Source organism: Glarea lozoyensis (assembly GCF_000409485.1).
Source record: "Glarea lozoyensis ATCC 20868 chromosome Unknown GLAREA11, whole genome shotgun sequence".
NCBI lineage: Eukaryota > Fungi > Ascomycota > Leotiomycetes > Helotiales > Helotiaceae > Glarea > Glarea lozoyensis.
Window position 1 is genome coordinate 1254512 of NW_007360985.1, and position 18591 is coordinate 1273102.

The window sequence follows — 18591 nt, forward strand, 5'->3', positions numbered from 1 at the left end:
ATCACCTCTACGCCGTACGTGGCGTAATCCACACGTTTGTTGGACAAATATGGAAGGTAGAAAGGTCATGTAACCAGCTAGTGTGGATTTCGGGAATCTGGAATCCTGGCGTGGGGGTCAGAAATATTACAGAAACTTAGAATGGGATTACGAGAGTTACGGGAACACTTCACGTCACAAGAAGCGATAGACTCGTTGTCAGGTGCAAAATAAGTTCATATGCTGCGAAAACACGCTCCTAGTTATCTATACAAGCTCACACACAGCACACCGCTGATTAACCCTGAGCTATCCACTTCCATCCGTTCATCTAACCACCTGCCCTCGTTATCTCCTAAAAACCAATGCCAAACACAAAAAAGCTTTCAATCAAAGAAAATACATAAATACAAGAAAGGTATAAAAAAATTGGCCAAGACAAATTTCAAACTTCGCATACGCAACAAAGGAGAATATCAAGTGCAACCAATGATAAAAAGCAGCAAAAACAAATTGTATATCGAACAAGGTATCTGAGTGACGAGTAGTAGGCGGTCGTACAAGATTATTAAAAATAAGTGTTATGTATATCCGCAAAATTGCCCAAAACCGCCAAGCAAAAAGTGCGCAAAAAGAACCAAGAGACCAAGAGGCAGAAAACACTGAACATTGGGGGTTTGTGTGGGCCAGCCAAAAGATACATAAAACAAGGTGTTAACTTGAAGTATGAGTGCGCGAGAGATGTATAGAGGAAGAATTAAGGTAGAGCGGTTTGAACCAACTCCAGGTATCGAGTAAGAAGAAAGATGACGATTTGATGGACCCCCCAAGAGCCCCTGACCCGTATTTGATTTCCCAAGCCGAAAACCAGTGCCGACCAGTTTGTTTGTTCCCGTGCTGTTGCCCATGTACCTCGCGGAAGGGAAAGATGCAATCCAGTATATTTGCCCTGTCCAGAGAAGGAAATTGACTGTTGTAGGAGATGAAAAGAGATGCTGACGATGATATATGCAATAACAAAGGAGAGTATCGAACTATGTGCGATGATGAATTATTCGGTTCGCAAAGAACGATCTGACGGTAGGAGATGAGTGGATATCGGAGAGTCTAATTTGAGAAGGAAATGTTGTTCGACGAGAGGAGAGACGTGAGATCGTTAGGTTTGATGAGTTGAGGTTGCAAGTGATTTAGTAGACGCTATCGTCTACCTCCTCAGCGCCTTGGGAGATCATTGAAGGTGTTGAGACATCTGAAGCTTCGATGTCATCTTCGTAACCAACAAGTGCTTGAGCATGGAGGCGGAAAGAATCGCCCATGAGTTTAGTGATTCTAAGATAAATGTTAGTTAGGGAATTTTATATGAAGATTGGAGAATGACTTACCCCCACACAACAACTTCATCAAGCATGCTACCCCAGAGGCGGGCAACAGTAGAGCTGAGTTTGTTGTCAGACCCGGAAAGTGAGTCGTCATCGAAGAGTGCTCGAATCTTGTTGTACATGGTCATTTCCTCCTCAGTTGCTGGCTCTTCGTCATGTTCCAGACGATAGAGCCACAAGCTGAGGATGACCATGAGGTCCAAACCACAAAGTGGATGTTCGACACTCCAGTTGGTAGCTGAAGTTCGTGCAACCCATCGAATGCCTTGGAGGGCAGCTGTCTCGATGCAATTAAAGCATTCCTGGATGACTTTGATCATCTCACTGGATCGCTTAACCTTGTCTCTGGCACTTGACATCGCTCCAGCTACTTCGTAAGAATCATGGTACCTCAAAGCTTCTTGGATCGACTTCAGGTCAACTTCAAGCCGGGCACGAGCATTGCGGAACATGGCCATGGCATTGAAAATTAGTGGGTGACCTTTATGTGGCGCACTGAGAGGAACCGAGACCGCCTCAGGCTCACAAAGATCAAGCGATTTTTCCCACGTCTCCAATGCGAGGCGCAACTTGTATTCGGTCACAACATCTTGCAACGCTTCGGGGCTGCGCTTGTGATACCAGACTTCGAGGAAGAGAGCATTGATCATCACACGTGTGGCAAAGGCGCTGTAACGTAGTGATTCACCTTGGAAAAGGTTGTCATGAGCCTCCATGAAGGATGCGGCCTGCGAAGATCGGAGATCCTCAGCCCAGGTCGCTTCGTCAACTACATTGAGGTTCCACATGGCTTCGGTAGATGGAAGAGCAAGATCCTCAAATTCGTTGAAGCTGATGGCAGGTGTGTGATTGTACGTCAATGTCAAGAGTCCGAAGAAGATGTAGACAGCGTAGTATGTTCGTCTGCACCCCTCGTCTTCAACCCACTCAGCCCGAGTAGGAGATGCACCCTCACGAGCTTCTGTTCGAAGTTTGAGCTCATATCTGTTACCAGCGACCATGTTGGCGAGTAAACTTTTGATCGAACAAGCCCATTCGAGTCCTTTTGGATCTCCACTCCAGCTGGCAAAGATCATGTTGAGCAGAGAACTTTGCATGGTCCACAAGGGACATTTACGGGAGCTGAAGTTCTCCTTGTTCTGCAAGAACTGATTAACAAGGACTTTGGATCCAATGTGAAGAACGTAGGCCTGATCTTGGTCAAATGCATACAGCGCACCAATTGACAAAACAGCCAATAGTAACGGCGCAGATACCTGAGTAGGCTGGAATGATGCCGGATGCAAGAATGGCAAATGGTGGTGGAACAACGTGAAGTAGGTCGAGAGATACCTGTTCAAAGACGCGATGCCAGGAAGACGGAAGCTCTCAGGGATTGCGCGCTCGCTATCATTGTTACGAATGTTGTCCAGAATGGTGTTCCGATCGTCATCATTCATCACTTGAGGCGCCTTGAGAGATGGATCTCCGCTGCGGGATTGAATGGGAGACTGTGCGCTTGGAGTCGCGGTACCTGATGGTGGCAATGAGTTGATCATATGCTGTAGAGCTGGTACGAGTCCATTGTAGGTGGCAGCCGATTTCTGAATTGGAGGCAGCTGATTTGGATGTAACATCGAGCTGGCGCTTGTGAAAGATGCATGTGATTCTTGAGACCCGGAAGCATTGGAAGTGATGGAGTGAGACTTTGGCTCCGTCACTGACTGTGGCATGAATTCCCACGGAACCTGAGGGAGCGAGATCGCGCCTGAAGGATACGTGACAGATGGTTCCATGAGCGGGGTTCCGTTCTGAGAGAAAGCCATTCCAGGTCGATTCTCATATGGGCCCACGCCCGCAGACCGCATCGCTGCCGTTGCTTTGTGGTGGAGGTCGGTCATCAACATCGCGGCCGTCTCGAGATCCACCATGCCATCACTGCTCGCCTCGATCTGCTCAAGAGCAGACGCGTCGATAGAAATAGCGGACTTTGATGGACCAGAAAGAGAGCTGGTCTTTGGGCCCGCCCGTCGCTTGATGTCGCTGTGAAGAGGGATTCCTCCGTCTTTGGCGTGCACAGTCCGATCATGTCGAAGCAATAAATCTCGTCGCACAAAGGTACTTCTACACTTCATGCACTTGAAAGGGCGTTCTTTGGTATCTGCAGCGAAATGGTCAGCATGATGTGGAGATAACGATGGTTGGTGGGTAGGTCGCGGCCAGGAGATGCGAACAAAAACTTTGTTCGCACGCGACCCGAGAAAGAGGGGAAGTGCAACAAGCATAACACAACAACTTACGTGATCTCTCGTGTCTACTCCGATGTTCACTCCTGCTGAATGCTCTGTTGCAAAACTGGCACTTGTATTTCTTCTCTGGCGCGATGGACGATTTGCGAATGGTGGTTGATGCAGCGGCCATCGGGGGGACGGTCATGCTTGCGACAGGCATTTTGGCGGTGCTTTGGCGATGGCCTCGATGCTTGTCCTTTCACAGAGCGATGGTTGAAATCGTCTGGTTCGCGAGCGTGGGCGTATGTTTTAAAGTGTGAATGAAGTGCGTGATGATATCGTGTTCATTTGTTTGATTTGTGTGTGCATCGATGGGTGTGTTGTGGTATAGGTGGTGGCAGCAGCCAATATTCGCGATGGGACGAGTTCTCACGGAGGCGAGAAGTGGTCGCAGTCGCGTTCGACAGATGGGCGCGGAGGGATGGATTAACGGGCGGAATGTGCGTCGCCGGTGTGAGTGATGGTCGAGTCGAAGTGAAGTCGACGATGAAGACAATTAAAGTCTATGATGACTTTTGTTGATGGATGAGGGGTGGTGGGAGAAGAAGAGGGGGAATGAAAGGAATGTAGGGAGGGACGAGAAAAAGAGGGATGGACGAAGTTTGGGGGGTGCAGAAAGACAGGAGTGCGAGAGTGCCACACATCCTGGGAGCACGGCGACGAGCTAATGGGGTCGCGGACCACCGTCCACGAGGGTGTGGATTTAGCAGACAATGCATTGTCCCGAGTACGTTTGCTGGCAGGACCCCGGGAAATTAGATTTACCGCGGCCGACGGCAGAGGACGGGCGGGACCCGAGGGTGTGTTCCTAATGCCGTCTGGGATCCGGGTATAATTTACCAACTATCAGCCACACACCCCTCCTCTCGCTCCCAAGCGAAATGCCCCCGCCATCCTTTTTACTGACCATTCTGACCAGTGATTCTAGAAGACTAGGGGGTACGATCCGCAAAAGCAGCATGAACTTGGAGGGGGTTAAAAGGGGGATATCATCGTGAGTCCAGGATATCGTCGTATTTTGGGATACTTACCAAACGGTAGTGACATTTCGGGTGCGGAACGTAGTGGATTGGGAGACGTGATGAACCTCTCAGGCCTCATCAGGCGATCCTCGTTGCCCCAATAGTAGTGTCGTACTGGAGAGCCAGTACTCGCGAACTTGTCACTGTTCAGAATCTCTGTCAAGCTGGCAAGAGGTAAAAGATACCTAGAAGAGCGGTCACTCATCCCATACTCACAAGTATCTCTGAGCGGTGACGACGGAGAAAGTACTTTGCATCAACACTACTGCGCTCAGCATCAGCATCTCTTGCGTCCGGACCCCTCGCAACGCGCCTTGGAAGCTGAGAGCGCGGTCTGAGTTACTCAAAGCTAGCGAGCATGACATCCAACCACTATCGCAAGGCGCCGGAAATCCCGTCACTTGATGTACTCCACAGAGTCCACTGGCCTAGCAGCTCAGGAACACCGGAAGAGGGGCCACTGGGGCAGCAGCCCTGAATATCTTCATCATAGTCCGTTGGTAGTATGAACTATGGCCAACTAGACTTACCACGCTGGGCCGTGACGGAAAGCGTCAAAAGTTCCCCTGACGAGACGAGGAGGGGCAGAGGGACACTTCACTCTCGAAAGTCATGCGATATCTTGTCCGCGAGGAGAAACCAATAAGAAAGCGAGCAAGAAAGACAAGCGTTTGCTAAATATCGACGGCCATGAGGTTATATTTACTTCTGACATGCAGCATTAGCATAGCAGTCAGAAGAACAGAAGGGTGTGGTGGTGTACGAAGGATTTGAGGCCATCATTCTGAAAATAGGGACTTTACCAACACCCAAAGTACAAAATGTGCCAGAGGAGGGGAAGCACTGAGGCTATGGTGGACGACAACGCAGAGTTGCAGTTGTCAGCGCAACATGGCTTTAGAATAAGCGAGTGGACTCAGGGCACCGAAAAGGGGGGCAATTCGGATCATGACCCCCACCAGTGGTACCGGCCGCGACCGTTCTCCTTCCAAACTGGAGCCGGTGGAGGGGCAAAATGTACTGGCTGCGTGGTACCTGGGTGCCTACTTTCGTATGTGCTTCTCACCATTCATATCCTATCAAGCTCCCGTGGAGCTTCACACAGCATTCAAAACCCAAATAATGAGCTGCAAGGGACTGTGATTGTTGCACTTACAACAGCTCAGAACCTCTCGTTTTCGTCTTTAGTCACGTAAACATGCACAGGAAAAGCAGCCGCTTGCGTATCACATTGTTGAGAAGATGCAATGCTCGCATGGTTTGGATCTGATCGCTCTCGCTTACGAGAAGCACAGTAGGGAGAGCAAGCGACGATTATTGACAACCAACTAACATTTGCTTTTCGTGAGAATTGGAAAGAAATCTCCATCGCTCCAAGGCGTGTTTTCTTTTGGCATTTCTTCGGATTCTGACTCCAGGAGTCTTTCTTCCCTACCCCTCTTTGGCGTCACACCTCACTCAAGCTCGAATTCCCCTCTTTTAGCACCGCTGACCGAGGAATCGTTCCTGATGGCCGGAACGTCATGTGCAGAGCGGGGAGCTGGACTCGTGGACATCAAGGTTAAAGAAGTGCCAGCTCATAAAGACAGAATAGCGGTCACAAATCGCGACAATGGCCCCTCTTACTAACCCCTCCAAGAACGACAACAATGCCTTCTTGTCGGTCTGGACCAGATAATATCTCGAGATAAGATCTTGAAGTGCAAAATCCGAAAAATCACATCTCACCGCTCACAGAGACGCAATGCGAACCATGTCGATACATCCCATCCCATGCATCTCGTACTGGTACCGGTACGGAATACCTTCGCAGCACTCCCCTCCGTGCCGACCAGCGATGCTGCTTTTGAAGCCACAAGAAAAGACCACAATCAGCACGCACATATCGTATCTCGATATTCGTCGCGCATCAATTGGTCGTGGCAACTGAGACGCGTGACACGTCCTCTCCCTCGAAAAAGCACAAAGAAAACCAACAATATGTGCGCGACATCGACTTGCGCACTTGCACATTGTCGCTGAGAGTCAATGTAAAACGCGCCTGTGCGCGTCTATGCCTTCGATGCCCTCCCAGCAAGCTTCCCCTTTCCAGACGAACGAAGATCCGAATTTCCAGCAAACAAGAAGCGACTCATCTCATCATCGCCGCTAGAGAAGGAAACGAATGCCAGGAACAAGCTGCGAGCCCCGCTAGCCCAGCTCCACCCGCCGCATGGAAAGCACCGCACGCCTGCACTAGGAAGCGTTCCCCGGAACCCGTTTTTAATCCTGGGAGAAGGTTCCGAATCGAGCGTGTTTGGGCCCGGTCGAGGGTGACGGGGGTGGAAATTGATTAGTTGTGGATGATGGGTGAGGAAGATGTTGCGAGAGTGTTACGATGAAGGTAGCAAACGAAGATTTATCATATTGACCGGTTTTACTCGAGCTACAGAGAATACAACTTCACAATATCTGTTCTAGAGTTGTTCTTTCAACATCGCAACAACCCTCCAGAAACGAATCTACCGCCGGCACATTTCGCAAACCTCAAAGCGTTTCCTTCCCCTGGTCCCGCCTATTCTATGGAAGCCCACACCAACTCCTTCTCTGAGGTTTCCATTCGGGGATCCTCATTCTCACACCCGCTTTCAGCTTGAATGCCCGACCTGGAAATCTCCCAAGTTGCCCAACCCACGGACGTGTCTGGAAATTTTGGGGATTTCGATGATGAGATTGTCGGGTTTCGGTGGGATGATTGAGGTTTGGATATCTTCATCGTGAACGATTTGGGATTTTCAGATGCTATTCCAACAACGCCAACCTAAAATCCCTACAACTAACTTACAATTTAGAACCGGCTCCCCATCCGAGCCTTCGTGCTCGTGTTGGTTATAACATTAATACATATCTTATCACTTTCACCTATCCATAACCCTTCACCCCTCCTCGCCTCCATTAAAACCCACAAACCCTCATCCATAAATTTCATTTATTTATGTAAAATGGCCAGACTTAATAAACGGCAGAGGGGGAGCTCGCGGAAGGGAGGGGCCGAGCCCGCACTAATCAATCAATCAATCCGAAATGTACCGTTTTGATTTGTTGTGGATCGCGCGAGGGAGGTCCCGGGGAGTTGGTTTATGGGCCTGGGATTTTGAGGTGAGGTGAGATGGAAGGGGAGGTGAGGTGAGGTGAGGTGATGTGTACAATGTATATTTGGTATTGTGGGAATGGTTGTGAGGTGTAGTGGGGTGGAAAGGACGGTGAGCTTTACAAAAAGTATACTCAGTGCTTGGGTATGGAGAGAGCGGTGATGGGAGCGGTCAGAGATCGAGAAGGTGAGAAATAGTAAGGGTAAGGAGAGCGGTCAAAGGTAAGTTGGTTTTTCTTACGTAGAAATACGATACCAACACTTCTTTTTCTTCACGTCTGGGTTTCGAGGTCTTATCTACCTACCCAAGTAGCACGTACTTCACAGATTAGGGCGCTGATTACCTACCCAAATGCTCCCCCACGTGGTAGCGGGGTTATCGACGTGGGATATCAAGTTGTCTCCTCTTCGTTCACTAATACTTTTTTCTCTTACAGCAGACTTATTTCGGGCCCATCCTCAACTCTTCTCGAGGATAATCCGAATCTAAAGGATAAAAGTAAGAAAGTTTCTTATCTCAAAACCGACCCAAAAAGGCAGGTTGGAAATAGATGGACAAGGTAGCCATTCCTTCACCTCGAAACATTTTGGGTGCTCGGTCTCGGTACTTTGAAGTACGAGTATTTGTCAGGGATTTGTATTTTGAGATGTTGATTCTAGTGATGGGGGGGTTTGAACTGTGTAGTGAGGGGACTGTTTGCTTTGAGGTGAGGAGGGGTGAGGTGTGACATTTCACGTCGAATTCAAGACGAGAGGAGAGGATGTGCCGTCGAGGAAAAGCTTGAGCCGCGGTTTGGATGTTCATCCGATCTTTTCTTACCTTGCAGCAGATTAAATCCTTCAGAAGCTTAAGGTTGGTGCTAGATAGTGTCATACTTTCTAGTTTCATGAGCTCTTTTTACTCTTTTCTCCTTTACTTTTCCTGACCTATTCCTTCCATACTACCTCTCCCTCATTTTCTCCCTCCGTCTACCCTCCTTCCTATCAAATCCCTATATCCTTATATCTCCTCCCCTTCCCCTCCCCTCATCCCATCCACCCCTCAAAATCATGGGGTCACACTCGGCAACCATCCACGTGCATCTCATGCACATCAATATCGAAACCTCAAAAATCGGTCCGACCGAAGACGCGGATTCGAGGCGTAACCTCCATGTTCTCCAGTACTCTACACGTATCAGCAGTGGACTTTGTATATGGCTTATGATATCTCGGAGGGAATGGAATTCCATCCACTATATCCGCGGTCAGTCTATGTGGTTATATTGTAGGAGGCTCTAACACAGCAGCAAGCTGAGGGAAACTCGTCCTCGGGAACCCAAATCCAGCATGCAGCCCAGTCGAAAAAACGTGGTAACCCATTCATTCTAGAACGCGGAGACTGTCTACCCGCGACGAAGCGTGAGGCCTGATGTAGAAATGCCATGTGGCTCGCGAATAGGAGGGTGCGAGTTTCATGTGTGTAATGAGGCAAAGCCCTGGATTATGGTGCTGACGACTGAGATTGATGATGCTATTTACAGCGGGGAGAGCAGATGGGTTGCAGAAGAGGCCAGAGGGATGCGGGTTGTAATTCTCCGAGTCGCATGAAGATGTGTGTGTGGGAAAAACGTTTTTGGGAGATCGGATCGGTGATGTACTGTACATCGATACTGGATGGGGTGTGGTGGGTTTGTTTGGCTGTGGGAGGGCGAGATTTGTCTAGCTCTTGGAAAGGGACATCCTATGAGATGTCGTTTGGAGTGATTGATTTGATTCCTGAGAGATCTGGTTCTTCAATTTGAGATCGGGCTCTGCAGGTGATGTATCGAGTTAATCATGGGTTTCCGATTCCTTTGATCTGAGGCCATTTTGAGATATCGAAATCCCCAAATACTGGCGATTGTTGCAGAACAGGTAGGCACAACATATATTAGGGCTTTTCTCTCAGCTCAACGTCTCCAAGATATGGGAACATTCCGGTCTGTGTGCCTAGATGGTGCACTTGAAAGTTGTTAGTTGATTTCTTCAAGGAGAGTCGAGCTGAAGATACCTCGTGTTTTCCTCGCATGCGGAATCCCACCTGACAACGTGCAGAACATTGCGTGTTGCTGCAGCGAAACGATACGCTAGGGACTGTATGTCTTGGGATTTAATTAATATTTATCGATTGGAAGAGGCTGTGCTTTGAATTTTGTGTTCGAGTACAGCTCGTTTTTGGTTTAGAAATAGAAATAGATGGGAGAGAAAAAGGGGCAAGGAAATATGAGTTTCGGCTTCTACTAATCACTTAATAGCTATATCGGTAAGATCGTATTGAATTGTCAAGACCATTTCTGCAATAAGCCTCCGATTCAATAATTGCCGAAAACATCAATTAATACGACAGCGCCAATAATCAAAATCTCACGCGTTTTGTGTAGTCTCATGCAACAACCCACAACTTTTCGAGTCAGCCCTAGCACGTCGGTCGTCGCAGCAGCAGGTTCTCAGTGCAACACTGACTCAATGTGCTGCATCAAAGGATGAGATATAAATATGTCAGCGAGTGTCTGCAGCAGATAGTTGACAGAAGCACATGAGATATGCACACGCTGTGTGAATTGACCTTTCTTGACTCGAGACTGAGGAGTAGATCAGCTCGTGTGCCAGACTAAACCATAAGAGATAGCAAGCTATGATAGAAGCCATTATGAGTGAAATGCAAAATGACAATAATAAGCAGGGCAGATTCAATTGTGCAGATTCTAGTCTTGTTTCTGCTCCTGTTCTGCACACGACATGCGGAGGAGGGGAGCATAATTTGTAACGTCGCTGCCGTCTGACTTAGTTCTACGCTTCGCTCCGTAACTGCAGAACTTATTATTCTTCCTTCCCTCAACAACATTTTTACGTGTATTTTCCCATTATCCTTTCCCTCTGCCTTTCCCATCCATTGTTACCAATATTTTGGCAAGCGCAGCTGGGGAGTCGACATCGAATCACCACGCCCAGCAAACCCTCAAGCCACTGCAACCCTTCCATACCACCAAGCACTGCAAGCAGGGCCCATTCTTCACTCATCGTCCTCAACGCTCCACACCACTCTCAGACTCTCAGGCTCTCCCACCAACAACCTTCCTCTCTCCGCACCCGCCCGTCGAGCGTGAGAGTACTCGAGTAGAGTGCGTTCTGTCCTGTCCTGTCACCTCAGATCCTCGCCGCATCAAAGAACAAGTCACGAGCGCGACTCCTGCTTGTTTGCGTTGGTCGTTTCGTCCACTACCCACCACCCACCACATCCATTGACCATTGAAACATCAAACACCACTCTACACGCACCCATACGATACCGCGTCTAATCGACTCCTCCACCGACTACCTCCCTCTCCCTTTCCGCCCCTCCACCGATCACCTCAAACCCTTCTGCCACCCCTCCTCTCACACCTCGCACCTCCTGAGTGCTGATGGGAATAGTATCACTTCTCACCACCTTCTTCCCTCCTCACCCAACCTGCCATTGCACAGACTCGCCCTCGCCCTCGCCCTCGCCAGACACTCGCGGCCTCGCACACACATAGTGCTGGCTGCTTTCCTCCCTCCCACCTGTCAGATCGCTTCAAGACAACGGCGGCTTTTCCCACCGCGCTGCTGTGACTGCCAAATCTCAGCAAATCACCGCTGCTCGTTGCACATTACCCGCCGCGAGACACCTTGCAGCGACCACTCACATCGAGATTACGACCAAACTCCCAATATAGCAGAGGTGCCTCTTTTTATCCTGCCCCTCCATACCACTCTACGATACACATACTGCACCACAACCGCATTGCACGCGACGACTACGAACCCTACGACTTGATGACCACCCAAGACATCACGACTCTCACCGACGACGAAATCGCCGCGACAATGAATTGACGCAGCCTGTTGCGCCCAGTAGTACCTCACGATGCTTATGACCATCCGCAGCAACGGCATACTCTCTGACCAGAAGAAGAACCCAACTTTCAATAAGAACTATACCACCAACAAGACGCAGATCGCCAACTCAGTCACACAATTCTCCGAAGAGACCCCGCGACAATTTCAGTCGCCAGTTCGATCGCAACAGTCTTCATCGCCTTCCTCTAACAATAGTTTCGTAGCTGCTCAAAGGACCAAGGCTGCCGTTAGGCGCAGATCGCCACCTGTGATGAACGGCCTCCTAGGAAATGCGCCGCAGCCGGTGATGTACGTGCGAGCGCTCTACGATTATGAAGCCGATGATCTTACGAGCTTGAGTTTTCACGAAGGAGATGTTATACAGGTTATCACACAGCTGGAAAGTGGATGGTGGGATGGAGTGATCAACGGTGTACGAGGCTGGTTCCCCAGCAACTATTGTTCAGTCATAGTCAACCCTGACGATCCAGCGGCCGGAGATTTAAATGGATCGAGCCATACCGACGACGAGGAAGCCGAGGATGAAGACGAGTCGGAGGAATACGAGGATCAGTACGAGGACGACGAGGGTGATTCTGGAGGAGACGATGGCTCGCAGCTACCTATGGGGATGACCAATGGTGATAGGGTTGATAGGACGAGAGCTGATTTCTGGATACCACAAGCAACACCCGATGGCAGATTATTTTATTTTAATACTGAAACAGGCCAGAGCAGTATGGAGCTGCCGCTCGAGTCGCCTTCCTCTGCGAACGAAGATGGCCCTCGGAACCGTATGAATGTTAATATTCCAGATAAGACCAGGCCACCACCAGAAATGATGGCGCGAGGCTATATTCAAGAAGAGGACGACTCTGGTAACTCGGCTTCGGAACGCGAAGGTGAATCCTTGATGGGCAATGTGATGGTATGGTTCAACAGCGCAAGCTTCACCTTCACCTTCACTACTAATTTTTTCACAGCCAAGATCGCGACGGTCGTTCGTTTCCGGTGGTATATCGCCAGCTACTTCGATGGATTCAATCAACGGGAACTCTCCTGCTGTTCGAACACGCGGTGATCCTTACATAAATACCAATTTGTCGATAGGAAATTCCATGGCGATGACAGGGCCTTCAACAACCTCGTTCACCTCTGCCCCAGCGACGGGTCCTCCACACGCTGCAACATTGCCGCGCTCATTCTTCGACGATGGATCAGTGGCCCCACTAACGTGGAATAGATTGGTATCAAATATGAAGGTAGCCATCGATCGTTATAGGGAATCAATCATCAATGGGGAGCGTTCAGAATATGTGCGCCGAGCGGAAGATATTTCTGACCATCTACGATTACTCCTTGCTGCCGGATCGGGGACAACTGACAATCATTCTGGACAGCCATCTATCATCTCAACTAACAAAGCACTGTACCCTCACTTCCGGGACATGATGTCGAAATTCTCTAAATTGGTTATTTCATCACATATTGCCGCTGCAGATTGGCCTAACGCAGAATCATATCAGAAGTGTCTCCAAGAAGCCGATGGAGTACTTCAGGGAGTCTTTAGTTACGTAGAAGTTGCGAGACAGCAGCGCGGGGAAGATATTCCCCGCTTGTTACCGGGATTCGTTATTGGAAGTACTACTGGAGGCAGCTGGCATAACAATGGACTGGGATCCAGGGACCCGCTGAAATCGAATTTCATTGACGAAGATGAAACTCACCCGGAGCCTTCTGCCACCCTCGACCCGCAGTTAGCGGCTCGACTCGATGACCTCAAAAGGATGTTGATCGCTAGTATCAGAAAGTTGGAAGAGCATTTGCTTGTCACGGAGAAGATCATCACGCCTTACAGGCACGAAATAATTGGAAACAATGTTTGCTCGGCCTGCAAGAGAGTATTGGAAGTGTTCAAACCTTGGATTGCGGCCATTGAGTCTGTCAATCTGTCATCACTGGCAAACTCGTTCCAGAACCCACAACTTGTAGACTTTTCGGCATACAAGCAGGGGTTATATGACAATATGTCTGATTTGATCCTGGGCTGTCAAGCAGTGGCGGGACCTTTGGGTGATGAATGGGCTGAAGTTCGCGGAGAATCCTTGGAAGGCCGACTGAGTTATGTTCGGCAATGTGCCAAGCAGCTAGAAACAAATTCATCGCATGTGGGCTTTTCACTTCAACTTTTGGGTGAACAGGTACAAATGGCAATACAACAAGGAAACCGGGGCCCACCTCCGCGAGAAGACAGTCGTCAAGGGGTCTCGCGAAGAGCAGAGAGTATATCTTACGAGCCATCACACCAGAGAACTGGTTCTGCTCGGGTCCAGGCAATAATCCGCCCAAACCTTACGCCTGCGCCGAATTCGTACTCCGTAGGGGATGGAGCAGTGCCATATCGGCCGGGTGATAACAAGAAGGCTGAAAGATTCTTTGGTGAATTACCTCGTCACGGAGAGCCAATCTTCGAGCCAATTCAAAAAGATCCCACTGATGATACTCCAGATTGTCTGAAGCTTGATCACGAAGATGACATCGCATATGACAACAAAACTCAGCCGCCTACATTGAAGGGAGGAACTTTGTTGGCTCTAGTTGAACAGTTAACTCGGCACGACAGACTGGAACCGACCTTTAACAACACTTTCCTACTGACATATCGATCATTCACCACTGCCAGAGAACTTTTTGAACTGTTAGTAAAGCGATTCCAAATCCAGCCTCCGGAAGGTATGGCTCAGGGAGACTATCTGGCTTGGAGGGATCTCAAGCAGAAACTCATCAGACTGCGCGTTGTCAATATCCTCAAGAGTTGGTTTGAGTCATTTTGGATGGAAGATCAAAGCGAGGAGACGAAAGCCCTCGTGCGTGATGTTTACACGTTTGCTAGAGATACTGTCAAAACCGCTGAGACGCCAGGATCCGGTCCATTGATGACGGTTTTGGAGCAACGACTTCGGGGGCAAGATCCAACAGCCAGACGTTTAGTCTTGACACTAAGCCAATCTACACCTCAACCGATCATGCCCAAGAACATGAAAAAGCTCAAATTTCTGGATATCGACGTTACCGAATTTGCACGACAGCTGACTATTGTTGAATCAAAACTCTACGGGAAAATCAAGCCCACAGAGTGCTTGAGTAAGACATGGCAAAAGAAGCTTAGGGATGGAGATCCAGAGCCTGCGCCAAACGTCAAAGCTCTTATTCTCCATTCGAATCAATTGACGAATTGGGTAGCAGAAATGATTTTGACACAATTGGACGTCAAGAAGCGGGTTGTGGTGATTAAGCATTTTGTTCAGGTAGCAGATGTATGTTTTCGGCTCTTCTAAATATCTTCAATCTCTAACATAAACAGAAATGTCGGCAATACAACAATTACTCGACTCTTACATCCATCATCTCGGCTCTAAGCACAGCACCGATCCATCGCTTGAAGCGTACATGGGATCAAGTCCCCGCCAAGACGTTGACCGTGCTTGAGAGTATGCGAAAACTTATGGGTAGTACGAAGAATTTTGGCGAATACAGAGAGAGCCTGCATCTGGCAAACCCTCCGTGCATTCCTTTCTTTGGTGAGTAAATCCCCACGTTTGGATGTGTCAATTCTTACAATCTAGGTGTTTATCTGACCGACCTCACATTCATTGAGGATGGTATTCCATCCATCATCAAGAAGTCGTCCTTGATAAATTTTGCGAAGCGTGCCAAGACAGCCGAAGTTATTCGTGATATTCAGCAGTATCAGAACGTGCCATACTCACTTCAGCCCGTAGTTGAGCTACAAGAGTATATTTTGAGTAACATGCAAGCTGCGGGAGATGTGCATGAGATGTACGAGAAGAGTCTGTCGGTAGAACCTCGTGAGAGAGAGGATGAAAAGATAGTGAGGTATGTTAGACTGCAGCCTACAACGTATTACGGCACTTTCATGCTCTAGTAGCCGCTGGAAAAATGAAATGCTTGCAAGCCATCTTGGCCAAGAAACGTGCTTACTCGTGGAATAACAGAGTTTTGGCCGAATCCGGATTCCTCTAAATGATCCCCGATCAATAGCACAACCTTATGCTACACACATACGCCACGATCTACCCACCACGGACCGCACCTGCGGCATATATTTAATGGCTGTACGATACACATATCCTTGCAACCTGATTACAAATTTGCTATTTAACACACGAACAAGCTAGAACAAATCTAGCTATTGCAACCTCACCCACACCAATTATTTCGATACCCGGCATTTTGAGGTGTTTTAACTAGTGCGGCTCACATGGTCCTCGGAATTTTTTGCTCGCTCACAAGGAGGAGATTTAACCGTGTGTGGTACAACCACACCACACCCATCTCGATGATGGAAAACATGAGCAGGCACGACATAGATGGCGTTGAATCATGGAATGGATTGATTCTTTTTTTCTTCTCACTTACACAATTACAAATTACCAATTTTGGGACTCAGGGTTTGGGGTTCTGGGGCCCCAGATAATTATAAACAAGTTCAAATTATGATTTGGGAACCGTTTAGGGATGATGGCGTCAGTGGGGATGGCTTGAATGGGGCCAGGGAATTGACATGAATGTAAATTCGTGGGTTATGTTAGTTAGGGAAATGGTAGAACTTTTTTCAAACGTTCCAATTTTGGTTTTTGGGGGGGGGGGGGGGGTTTCTTGGTGATTCGCGGGTTTTGTGAGATGCTGTGATGTGATGACGAGGCTTGATGGGCGTATGGTGAGTTCGATGGGGATGGGATGGCATGGATGGCATGGGGAGGGGAGGGGGTTGCTCGGTTATTATACTAATATACCTCCACTGCTGTTGCCTACTTAATCGGTCTTGGCCGTTTATGTTGAGATGGGGGAGAAGGACTTGGAGCAGTCATGGGTATTTTTTACTTGGTAAGGTTGAATTAGCGAAATGCGGGGTGCATATGCCCGGGGATGGGGAGGTTATGGGTGAGTGTGTGACTGGGGCGGATGGATGTATATTGGGTGGATGGATGTATATTGGGTGAGTGGATATAGGGTGGGATGGATACAAGGCGCGTCGCGGGTTGGATGAGGTTGTGTGGTTGTAGAGTTGGGTGGTGGATAAATGCTTAGGAAGTTGGGTGGGTGAGTTTACCGGGAAATTGAGGTTGATGGGCCGCTAGATGGATGGATGGGTGGGTGGTTCGTTGGGTTGTTTGGTTTTTTGGATCTGGAGGTGAGAGATTTGGGAGGGATGGAGGGATGTTGGGTATGAGAGGATGCTGTGGTGTGGGAATGGGAATGGGAGAGGTTGATTTGATGCGGGAATGAAGATCCCTTTGAGTGGGTAATCTGTGCTTAGGTTTTTCCAATGGTGTGGTACCGAGACGGCTAATCACCGACCTAGGTCATATGCATTTCCCCATTGCTTCTAGGGTGCACGTGGGACGAGAAGAGGATGCTTTGAGGCTTATGGTCGATGGACTGCGAGCGGGTTGGTTGGGGGTGGCTTGTTTCTGGTGGATGAATGGGAGGTATTGTGTAGGTTTTTTTTGTGGGTGAGGGATGGATTGGATAGTAGGTTTTTCTTCCAGTTGCGTGGTACTGAAGCGGGTAAATGAGTTTTCGTAGCTTTTATTTTCGTAGCTTTTATTTTCGTAGCTTTATGTATTTTTGTATGTGTGAGAGAAGGATGCTTGATAGACTGTACTTGCTAGGTAAATTGTTGACGACTTTTAGTGCGTTAGTAAGTACATGTTCACATGCTCATACATCTATGTCACAGGATAAGTCCTAGTGCTACGATATAGACTCGCTATCCTATACGATTTGCTCTTGTATTTTTCTGGTTCTTTTACTCAACGTTTTCTTTTTTCACAGTGTTCATGTAATGATGGAAAGGCAAGAGTGGTGCTGAATGATGAGGATTGCCACGGTGTGTTGATCCTATTGGGAAATGGGATAAGCGAGGGGTCGGGGGTATACAGAGTAGAGGGTGTATGATCGATGTAAGATTTTGTTATGATGGGATGTAGGGCTAGAGGCGAGATAGAGACTGTAGGATGCTGGAGATATGGGTTTATAGTAGAGGGAATTATCAAGGTAAGTAGAATGTCGACTTAAGTGCAGGAGTTGGACGTGTTGAGAGGTCACGACGATTTATCGCAACTTAGACTCACTCATTCCTCTGGACTTGGGAGGTGCGAGCTATTTTCTGGCCGAAATATTGTGGGAATAAAATCTGGTAATCGTGATTTGGTCGGATGAGCGATCTAGTAGTTGAGTCGTTTAGTGTAAGTGATTCTGGGCTGGAAACTCGGTATTTCTTGTTTTAATCAGAACTAGCTTGTAACAGGATGTGTGTTCATGGCCAGGCTTTCTCTCTTGTCTGCATTATGATTGTTTCATTACATTTTCTTGCATATTCACTCAAGATGTCCTCTACTTCATGCCAACCAGTTTATTGATTTCTTACTTGATACCATTCTTAAAATCCAGGTGATTACTCAATCAAATCTAACGCTCTTCACTGCTCAAACTGTGCACCAATACCATAATAATAACCCCCGGGACTACACTCATGTACATTACCGCTATCAACACTCCAACTCACAGGTTCATATTCGGTTTCTGTCTCCTGAAGCTCTATACAAGTTGAACCACTCATAACCGACGCTTCACTCAAGTGATCGACATTCGGCCAGCTCTTTCCGTGTACATTGATGAACGCTTCTTGCATATGAGAAGACACATCAATGCCTAAGCTTTCTACACCGGCTATGATATCGTTGGTGTAAGTCGCGGAATTGTGCTCTTGGTAGGTTGCGCTTGTGTTGTGATGTGAGATCTGAGAAGAGGGTAAGGTGATGTCTTGGCGCGTTGTGTAATAATTCGACGATCTGGAGGATGAGATTGAGCCTCGTGAGTTTTGGTAGAGCGTGTTGTTGTCT

The 18591-nt window shown here is 48.3% G+C and overlaps 3 protein-coding genes across 3 annotated transcripts; 1 reads left to right on the plus strand and 2 right to left on the minus strand.

Annotated features, from left to right (window-relative positions):
- Nucleotides 1–1166: 1166 nt before the first annotated feature.
- GLAREA_11299 (C2H2 and C2HC zinc finger) lies at nt 1167–3788 on the minus strand (the record flags this gene model as incomplete). The annotated part of the gene is made up of 3 exons (XM_008079487.1): nt 1167–1308; nt 1362–3498; nt 3638–3788. The coding sequence occupies 3 exons, from the start codon at nt 3786–3788 to the stop codon at nt 1167–1169; spliced, it is 2430 nt and encodes an 809-aa protein (XP_008077678.1).
- A 7902-nt stretch (nt 3789–11690) lies between these two features.
- Nucleotides 11691–15706, plus strand: GLAREA_11300 (Ras GEF; the record flags this gene model as incomplete). The annotated part of the gene is made up of 5 exons (XM_008079488.1): nt 11691–12590; nt 12646–14979; nt 15027–15243; nt 15289–15559; nt 15679–15706. 5 exons carry the CDS (start codon nt 11691–11693, stop codon nt 15704–15706), a joined length of 3750 nt encoding a protein of 1249 aa, XP_008077679.1.
- A 2461-nt stretch (nt 15707–18167) lies between these two features.
- Nucleotides 18168–18380, minus strand: GLAREA_11301 (uncharacterized protein; the record flags this gene model as incomplete). Its single annotated transcript, XM_008079489.1, has 1 exon — nt 18168–18380. The coding sequence occupies one exon, from the start codon at nt 18378–18380 to the stop codon at nt 18168–18170; it is 213 nt and encodes a 70-aa protein (XP_008077680.1).
- Between the last annotated feature and the right edge of the window lie 211 nt (nt 18381–18591).